This window comes from Hesperophylax consimilis, chromosome 5, assembly GCF_061612785.1.
Source record: "Hesperophylax consimilis isolate HC1 chromosome 5, BYU_Hcon_1.0, whole genome shotgun sequence".
Taxonomy (NCBI): domain Eukaryota; kingdom Metazoa; phylum Arthropoda; class Insecta; order Trichoptera; family Limnephilidae; genus Hesperophylax; species Hesperophylax consimilis.
Genome location: NC_142840.1, coordinates 38,371,536 through 38,382,482, shown reverse-complemented (window position 1 = coordinate 38,382,482; position 10,947 = coordinate 38,371,536). Strand labels below are relative to the sequence as shown.

The following is a 10,947-nucleotide window of genomic DNA, read 5'->3' as shown; positions in this document are numbered from 1 at the left end:
ATAAAAACTAGATTAACCTTTTGAACGCGTTAATTTGCTCCGTTTTATCTATACCCGTACGTGGTACATATTTTCAAATACCTATGCATGCAATTAAATGTCAAATTATAGCATTCTGGCATGATTTATTGGACTATATAGACAGAACAGATTATTCTCCACAATATGAAAACAAATCCTTGTGTGTCAACACTCTTAGATGTTTATAAAAACAAAAACATAAAATTTCATACAAAGACGTACCGTATCTTTTGAATGTGGTCCCGCCATTCACTTGGCGTCATGATTAAACCACTCTCGGCGTGTGTGTACTTAGGCCACTGCGTTGATAGACACAAGTGAGACACCATGATCACTTATCATTTTTAGTTATCAAAAGTTGTGAATGACATACTAGTATCCGTTGACAAAAATGTAAACAAAAGGCGCGAAGAGGCGCACTTGATTATCGATCTTTTTTTTATGAAATACAATTTTATTTTTGAGAAATTCTTGTAGATGTCAGCATCGTGATAGTTCTACGAATGTCCAAGTGAGCAAGAAATACATTTATGACGAAAGAGCGCTGGAATATCGGCCGTCAAAGTTTCCGTATCAACTGTTGATACAGCCGCGTGTGAGTATAGACTTTTTGCCGTAACAACAGCTGATAGAGCCGCGTTCAAAGAGTTAAATATGTTACATAGAAGGTTTATATGTTTTTTTTTCATCTGTTTTAATGACTTTATTTCACTCTTTAAATGTGTGCTGAGTTATCATGGAATTGTTAATTCTGACTTAATATCGCATCAGGTGTTTTTTTTTTTTCAATGAACAAACTTTATAGTTCATATTCTACTAAACCAGTTTATATTATTTTGCCACACAGGTTAGCAATTTTATCTAAATATTGTGTATAAACTTCTCTTATCAAATGTTGATCTCAGTCATTGTTGACCTTTGTAATGAAACTAAAATATCCCATACTAGAGTCACTTATAATATGATGTTATTGTTGTGTAAAGATAATATGTTTATTCACTTTTAACTTATATGCAAAGAAATGTAACTTATACATAATGTGTCTACGGGAGGGGATATCTATGTGAACACTCAACTGCACTGTAACAATGAAATTTCATGTTTTTTACAAAATGTATGATATTAATTAAAGCATGCTGAAAACAGAAGTTTAAATTTTTTTTTTTTTTTTATGTGACACCTCACAAGAGTGTCCCTGCCTGTGCAGTGCACAGACAGGGGAACTATGTCACCACCCGGTTGGGCGGCGTTGTGAGGCGGAGTAAGGTAGGGGCTGTAGGAAGTGATTTGTTAATGCGGGCCTTGAAGAGGCTCGGATTATAGGAGGGAGGAAAAACAGATGCCGGTAGCTCGTTCCACATACGAGCCGACTTACACAAAAACGAGTCGTAAAAACGGCCCGTTCTCATGAAGCCAACGTCAACCGTGAACGGGTGTTCAGTTCGTGTCCGTCGAGTTTCGCGCACGTGCACCGGTGCATCAGGAATCAATGCTGCTAGCTCCTTGGAGCAGGCTCCATTGAAATACCTGTAGAACAGATACAGCATGCCTACATTGCGTCTATGCATCAGAGAAGGCAATCGGTCTGTTAACAACGGATTGTCAATCAGACGGATCGCTCTCCTTTGCACAGACTCAAGCAGGTTTATCAAGTATTTTGGGGCACCAGCCCAAAGGTGGTTACCTAAAATACCTAATTAATAAGCTGTCAAAATATTGACTTGCAGCTGGCCGAAAAGCGTGTGACGTCACAGGACATGCGCGGCAGTACTGCTATTCGAATTATGAATTATTGTACTGCATGTGACTTCACAGGACACTATTGCATATACTTTACCATATCTCATAATTTCACCATTTTTGAAATATATTAAAATTGTCATTAAAATTAAAAATTAGGAGACAACCTGATCATCTATTATTTTATAAATTAGCATTGTGAGATTGAAGTTAAATACAGAGAAATGAAAGTACAATCAATATATGTATTGATTAATATGGATTAATTATCGAATAGATTAAATTATACACAATTATGTATTACCAGTTTGATTGTAATTCCAAAGGTATGAATATTAACATTGTAAACTTACATTTGAAGGACAAACCAGCAAGGAAGGCTTGCGTTTGTGATAATTCTATGGTGAAACTCGCGAAGTTTGGTTTTCTCAGTCCCTTGAAGAAAGTTTTTCTCAGTATGGTGAAAGTCTTGGTTTTCTCAGTCCCTTGAAGAAAGGTTTTCTCAGTCCCTTGAGAAATGGCCCAATTTATCTCATTTGTAAGGTTTTCCCATTTAACAAGTTTTATTTTCCGGTCCCTTGGAAACTTCTTAACACACTTCGGACGGGAAAGGTAGTTCTACCTGTTCGATCAATTGATGCTTAACGGCGCACAGTGGGCTGAAAATCGCCTTTCATAGACATAGAGACTTGAATTTTCAAGGGTATTTTTTTTGGCTAGAAATGGATTCTGCTGTACTATGCTATAAAATTTCGTATGAAGCAATTGCGTGTAAAAATGAAGGAGTTATCATTTTTGTAAGAAAAATTTGTATGGCACTGAGATTAAAAATGAGGCTATCTCTGGAACTATAAGGTTGGCCATTATATCCTTACACACAAATATACTACTATTTATTTGTATTTTTTTGACATACTTCGTATTGTGGCGCAACTTGCGATTTTTTTTTTTTAAATCCTCAAGTTGAAAAAAAAACTTTTTTATGTTGATGATTCATTTTAATGCTATTGCTTTACATATGAGTATGCTTTGTCTAGTTTACAATATCTTATTTACACTGCAAGCCTAAAAGCATTAAAATGAATCATCAACATTAAAAAGTGTTTTTTTCAACTTTGAGGATTTAAAAAAAAAAAATCGCAAGTTGCCCCACAATAAGAAGTATGTCAAAAAAATACAAATAAATAGTAGTATATTTGTGTGTAAGGATATAATGGCCAACCTTATAGTTCCAGAGATAGCCTCATTTTTAATCTCAGTGCCATACAAATTTTTCTTACAAAAATGATAACTCCTTCATTTTTACACGCAATTGCTTCATACGAAATTTTATAGCATAGTAATGATCAGCAGAATCCATTTCTAGCCAAAAAAATACCCTTGAAAATTCAAGTCTCTATGTCTATGAAAGGCGATTTTCAGCCCACTGTGCGGCGGGAAGGATAGTTCTACCTTTTGCGCTTGCCTCATTTCAATGGCAGAAAAGATAGAATTATTGAATGTTTTTGTATGAATATTATGTACCAATCTCCTTGTAAAGGTCCCAACTATATGTCCATAATTATCGAATCGTAATGCAAGTCTTTATATTTATCTTCATGCCTTTCGTTTACATCGGTATTTCAACAAAAGGATGGTATGTTATTGTAATAATTTAATTCCTGGAATGAGGGTTTTTATGACTGTGAAACCCGATTCTCTATCTCTGTTCTGCACCCACTCAACCCCTATGTGCAAGCGAGCGAGAGATGTCGGGCGTATTTAAAGAAAGCAGGTATGGGCACATATCGATAGGCGGACCGTAATAAACATATTCCAAGGTTAATTGAGTTGCATTTCAAATAATATTCGATTTTCGTTTAGTACTTTTATAGCTTGGGTATGCTGAGTTACTATGTACAAATTTTTATTAAAATATTTTAATTATTTTCGAAGATATAGCCATTTAAAACAAATTCACACTACCTTTATTTTTGCCAGGAGACAGCGTAGCGCCAGCGCATAAAAAATACCCACCAGACATGTGTTAAGAGAGTCTATTAGAGTACATTAATTAGAGATGACAAATAAAGCATCACAAACTTAATATATTGGTTTTCTTTTACTACCCAATAAAAATTATTATTTTCGTTATATGTTTTTAAACTAAAAATATATTGTGATACTCAGATCAAAATTTGAAATGATCCTCTGCAAAATTGTCATTTCTAAAAGGCTGGTATTGCTTACATCAAGAGTATATGAGTGCATTTTGCTATTGAATGAACTTACAATATCAACTTTTAAGATTCATGATTGATGATATTACATAAAATATGTAACCTTCTATCTACACAACTATTGTATTAATTATCAATACATGCAGCAAATGTCATAAGCAGAGTAAACAAACATAGTTTAATATCTACCTACTACAATTATTTCACTGTTGCAATTATTATTCTCTAACAGACTGCGATGAAATATAATTTGAAAATCGGTTCAATAATAAAAAAGTTGACCTTTTCCAATTTTTTTCTCTTTCAGACATTTATGATAATTATTTATACAAAGCACTTGATTTCACATTTCTATCATGAAGGAAGAATTCTTAATTAATCATGGCACCCAGAATGATCGAAAAAGATTTCTAAAAAGAACTAAACTACATATTAAACTAAATTATTAATTTTATGTAACATAGTACTTATAAACCTGTACTCGACTGTTCTCAAGGTAGGTACATAAAATATTGTTGATTTTATCTGTATAACTTGTTGATAATGTAGTAATGTCACCTCATACATTGATCTCATTTGGGTGTTTGCAGGTGCGGGTGGTTGTCAATAAAAGTTCGGTTGATTATGGTTTAATGTTTTATTCAACAAAAATATATTTTCGACAATAACTGTGAAGAACACAACTAAACACAAAAATGCATAAATCTTGGTTTTACCTAGTCATCATTTTATTAGCCGAGACTTTGAGAATATCCGCAAAGTTGGACCCAAATACGGAGTGGACTATTTTAAACTTTTATATCAATCTTGAAAATAAATTATCAAAAAATGGTAAGTAGTTTAATATAGCAAAAACGTGTTTCTATAAAATATAGAGTATTAAATAATTAAGTAATTTAAAAATATTGGAAAAATCATTTGACATATAAATTGAATTTAAAATCTGTATCTCTCATGTGCAAACTAAATTATTACTTATTAGAAATAATAATATGACTTGCATATTCACATAGAATATATATATCTCTCATGTGCAACCCATTATATATTTGAAATAATGGAATATGCAAATTGAAATTAAAATCTCTTTCTCTCAGGAATTAGTATTAAAATGTACATAATTGTAATTCAATTATTAGAAATATTAAACTGTTTAAATCTGTACCTCTCAAGTGTTAGTAATATAATGCAATCGATACAAACATCAATCGAAACTAAAATCTTTACGCCTCAGGATTTTATAATACAGGGTGTACCAAAATAGACAGTGCAGTTTGGAAGGGCCGGTACACCCTTGTGGTGGGGGTAGTAACCTGGGAGGGGTCTCATTGTGTCAGGAGGTCGTGCCGTTTTCAGTCGTTATCATGGTTTGATCCGGACAATACCGGGGCTTCGCCGTCTGCAGGTTTCTTGAAAATGGCCATTCTTTCGTCGCCACCCAGCGGGCCTTTAATCTTGATCGCTCACTTGATTTGCATTTGCGACTTCATTCTGTGAGGCTACCTGCAGGGAAATGTTTTTAAACATTGGCCCCACACCTTGTAAGAACTCAAGGATCGAATTCGGGAGGAAATTGCCGCTGTACCCGTCGAGATGTGCCAAAATGAGGCCGAATACTTCAGAAATCGCCTTCATCAATGTATCGCTGCTGGGGGCCATCATATTTCTGATGTCATCTTTAGGCATAAAACGGCATGATGTACCGAATTAAATAAAATAAACCCCATTTCTGTAAGTAATAACAAATAGTTTATGAACATATTTGTATTTACCTTTTACCCATTCTTATTTGTTATTTACTTGCATATTTAGCTTACATATTATTATAATAGATTAATATTAATATTACTTACATTTTCCTTTTGTTACTATTTTTGTTATTATCATTTTGTTATTATTATGTATTTAAACATCCATGTATATAAATTTTTGGGCACCATGCCTGTTTTATGTACTTAAATAAAAATAAATAAATAAATAAGTTGCGCCATTTTTTTTTAATAGCTTTTAAAACTGTCTGTTTTGCTGCACCCTGCATTATTATCATCAACTGAATTATATACACTTATATCATACTTATTATTAGTTGAAGTAGGTAAAATATTACATTTAAGGTTAAATGTAAGTACGTTATAATCTACGAGTTCGTAGATGGCTTTAATTTTAATATTTAATGAAAATACACTTGTATCGGTAATTCATTTCAATATTGTATTTGTATTCCTAATATTTATTTAGAATATAATATGTAGATATTCAAAGAATAAAAGGCATAGTACTATTTTTAATACTTGCACATTTAAACATCTTCAAAATATCAGATCAAATAACGCATTCATACTAAAAATATGGCACCATTTTCAATAATTACAATAACATATTTTATTTACTAATTTAGATTACGAAGAACACAACAAAGATATTTTATTGGAAGAGATTACATCTTTTAAAAGAAAAATGGAGTCAAAGTTACTTAGAAAGAAAAGGGACGATTGGTACCAGGCAATGGGACTTAACACGGATCTGATGCAGTCAACTAAATCAGGTAATCATTATATAGTAAAAGACATTGACTATTATCAGATAGTATTATTATCTTGGTGACTGTACAGTTTAGGATTGTTGTAAACGGAAGTGACGCCATCTGTTATTTATGTATTTAAGTAGGTTTTTATCTGCTAGTTTAGTTGATTAGGAGCAAGACAAAGGATGCCATCACAATCTTCACACTCAAGTGGGACTAGCCTGGACATGTAAAATGTTTGACTGAAATCCGTTTGAATTCCAATACACTTGGGACGACGTCCTTTGTTAGGAAAAAGAAACCGAGGTTGCGCATAGATAATATGAGATAGGCTGACAACCTAAATTAAGAATTAAAACAGCAAAAATGGACACATTTGAGGCAAGTCAATTTTCCAAACCTAGACGCCAGAAGGCTGGAACATTGCAATTCTATGAAATAATACCTCAAATTGCCATCGGTGGGTAAAGGATGTATGAAATAGAAGAAAATTCTAAAGCTTAATTGGCAATTTAGACTAGTGATTCTTACGACTAGTATTTTAATTTAACGAACGATATTCTTGCTAAGGTTTCAGAGCTGTTTATTTTTTAACTTTTGCTGATATTTATTTCCTCAAAATCAGAATTTTTATGCATTTATATTTGAATGTACCAAACATTTTAAATTATGTAAACTTCAATTCCAAAATATTTAGAATATTTATTGACATATCCAATCTTGTTTTTACAATTAGTCGATTAATAGGATACCATGTAATGTCACTGGATATCGTCACAACAATATAACATTGGCAAGATATTGCAAATCCTACAAACTATAAACAATGATTTACTTACGCTAATGCTGCAATTGAGCAGAAACAGACTATTTATTCAGTTGAACAATAAGTAGTGTTATGTCTTACGTTATTTTGACAAAATAAAGATAACATTAATATTTTGATTCAACTCTAAAAAAGGGTGCTCAGAAAAAAATTACTACATATGTGGAAGCAGTGAAAAAAAACAGTATATTATTTTATGTTGTACTTATATTCCAATACTGGAACAATAGTATCAAATATAACCAACACTAGAATTTATTAACATGATCGGGTTGCCTAAAGTTGAAACAAAATGACATTAGAGAGAGATGGACCATGGATTAGCGAGAAAGTTCCAAAAATATAACACTATCGTTTATAGGAATCATTTGTCCTGTCTCATGTTTCAATGGTACTATTTTATAACTCTATGCAGTTGAGCCAAGTATAAAATAAGGTAGGTACTGCTTGAATATTATAATTATCTCTAGAAGACCTACAGTACAAGGCACTTCGTGAATAACTAATCCTGTTTAAAATTACAATCACACTTTTCTATACAATTACAAATAAACACTAGTTTTCTATTATGTAATTAATATCTCTTATCTGTAAGATATTCATAACAATCTACAGTAAAGTGTTTATAGACATAACAGTAATTATTATTTTTAAATGTTTTAAACCCAAAATGATGCAAACTTTTATTTAGTTCAAAACGGAATATATTAGATATGATTTTGTGAAATTATGTCATATTGCGCTTTCTCCTTCTTTCAACATTTCGTACAACGTTACTCAGTTGCTCTGGATGTGACAAGGTGTATGTATGTAGGCCAGAGAGAACGGACCATAAGTGCGCAAACTCAGCCATTCTGACAAATCGACAATTGCCGGGCATTAATAGAAACCGGCCGTTACTTTTGATTTGTTCTTGAAATCCTGGGAAGGCCCAAAACGCATCAAGCATGCCTAATTATGGAGGCAATTAAAATCCACAAAAACAACATTAATAGAGATGACGGGGCCAAGCTTAATAATTCTTGGTATCTGGTACTTAATGGCTACACCAAATCTAAATGCAGAAAACCTTATTAATATTCACTAATTCTGAAATACCGCCCCTAGCAGGAATGGAGCGTGCAACACGGTATCGCTTCTACATACACAATCACACAATCTACACATCTGCCCTGATGATGGACTGCTGTCTGAAATGTTGGCTGAAGAAGGAGGAAGCGCACCAAGGCATATTAACCCAAAAATATATCACGAGAATAGATTAGATTAATAATAGATTGCATCATTATGTGACATTTACAAGCCTTGTGATTTATACACAATTTCAAATCTCGTACTGTCATCTTACAGTTAAAATAAACTCCATCAAACACATGGCACGTAAAAATTACAAAAAAATTTCATAAAGGGTAGAGTTAGTATAAAAATATATTTTCTTAGACAAAAGATCACATAGAACAGTGGCTTCCAAAAGACGTAAAGATCAATTAGTAGTCCGACCGCTAACTCCGAAGTAATCCATAAAGACGTAGGCACACTGATGCTGCTCCAAGTACTTGTAGAACTCACCCATGTCCATGTGGTGCTCGGTTCCTCGGTTATTTTTGAAAGAGATCTCTTCAAAGTTGGCAAATCGGTTAAGAGATAGTTTTGGATCCAATGCGATGGTCTCATTCTTTCGGATCATGATCTTCTTCCAGTTCATGGAGCGGACTCTCGCCCACCACTCCTCGCAGTCTGGGCTGTCTCCCTCCACACAGATGATCCCCGGCTTCCCGGGCAGCATGAACCCCGTCACTGACATTTCTTCAGCCAGCGACAATATATCTTTACGTTTATTCTTGCTGTAAATGTGGTGGGAATATATCCAAAGTCGCATGAAAGATTTCTCATCTTTCTTTGTCAAAGATTTAGGCAAACTAATCTCTTTATCAACGTACTTGTCGACATTTTCTTGTATCCAGTAGATGATGGAACATAAACATGTCTCTCCGCGCTCTAAAGAGTCAATGAAAATAGTCATGTCTTCATTTAGCATATGTTGCTGATCCCTGTTGTACATATTATTGCGTACGAAAATATCCGGTTCGCTAACCGGGTAGTCCAAGGGCAAGTTGATGCAAACTTCTACTTTCATTTTTTCAAAAGAAAGATTAATGGAAAAATCCAACCTTGCGGGAATCTTCGACGCTCTTCCGACGGTGTATTCGTTGACGTCCTGTAATTGTCCTGGGTCGTCCATGACAAATTCCCCTGGATTCGAAAACATCGATTGTAACATTTCCACTTCTAACAGCTGTTGTTTGAGGCATTCTTCGACATCACTTCGATCGCAAATCTGCGAAAGTTGATCTTCCAGATCTCTAAAATCTAGGAAGTCATCACCTATGTCACCAATTTCAAATGCCATGATATAGTTTTACTCTAAACGTGATTTAAATAGTTACAACTGTTTTCATAATATTTTGAATTGAACTTGTTTTCCACGCACGTCACATGTGACATTCCGACCAGTGTTGCTACAGGAAAGAATTTATTTCCCACTTCCCCGGATTCCGTCCAAAGCGAGTGGCTAGAATTCATATGGCTAGAATATAACAGACCATTAGTGCGATTTTGTATGAATGGCATTGAAGCCAAATCTAGGATGAAGGAAAATTGCCTGGCAGCCATCTTGTATGACTAATTTTGAACTGATTTGTATGCAAAGTGATGCATAATTTCTTAATGTTTTTTATTTTATAAATTTGAAAAGATTTCAATTTTGGCGATGCTAAGCTTATGGTAGTAGTATATTATTTATGTAAGAATAACAAAATAATATTTTATCAAAAATTAATTTAAATCGTATATATATATTTTTTAAAACAGGTTTATCTTGTTACGTATTTATTTAGAAATATACGTATTTCACAGTCACATTGTCATATTTGAATTTAGCGATGTAAAAAATAAATGATAGAGTTGGTACTTTTTTTTTTAAACAGTGTTAGGAACTCCTGTATTTTTTAAAGAAGGCTTGTCCCGTGAGTGGTTTATTTATGCTCGTCCCCTTTCAAATAGCCAATATTGAACATGGATATAGAATTAATTGACTTTATATCGGTGTTCAAGGCATTGTATATTTTAGGAGCGATGAACTATTATTATTTTATTTTTGTCTTGTTAACGCAGTTATATCAGCTTATGATTTTTTTGAGTGTTTGAAGAAACAAGGAATTTGAAACGAGATTAAAAAAATTAAGTAGGTTTTGGCACTTCCATACATCTTCTCCCTCACTCCGCGGCTTCAAATTGTTCTCAAATTGCTCCGTCTAGGGCTTTTTAGGTCCATGAAGCGCCTTTAGGTCACGAATACGCGATAAAATATTAAAAAGCCAAAACTAAAATAATAATTCCTTCATTTGAACCTTAGGGTATTTTATTTTGTCATTGATCTAAACATTCTTTACTCTTTTAAAATAAGAAAATATTTCTTGGTGGATAGTCAAAATAATATTTAAAAATTGTCAAATATTATAGTGTAACATTTTGCACACGGTGTAAATGTATTTAATATTATGATATAAAATATTGTTCTCAGCAAGTAATAGAAAATCACTTGACAATAACTACTT

The 10,947-nt window shown here is 33.3% G+C and overlaps 1 protein-coding gene across 1 annotated transcript; it reads right to left on the bottom strand.

Annotated features, from left to right (window-relative positions):
• Positions 1-5,964: 5,964 nt before the first annotated feature.
• Positions 5,965-9,842, bottom strand: LOC149423924 (RWD domain-containing protein 2A). Its single transcript, XM_089631861.1, has one exon. The coding sequence runs from the start codon at positions 9,738-9,740 to the stop codon at positions 8,814-8,816; it is 927 nt and encodes a 308-aa protein (XP_089487987.1). The 5' UTR covers positions 9,741-9,842; the 3' UTR covers positions 5,965-8,813.
• Between the last annotated feature and the right edge of the window lie 1,105 nt (positions 9,843-10,947).

Bases quoted from the DNA above. Each gene is read 5' to 3' on its own strand.
- LOC149423924 (XM_089631861.1), bottom strand. From the start codon at position 9,740: ATGGCATTTGAAATTGGTGACATAGGTGATGACTTCCTAGATTTTAGA.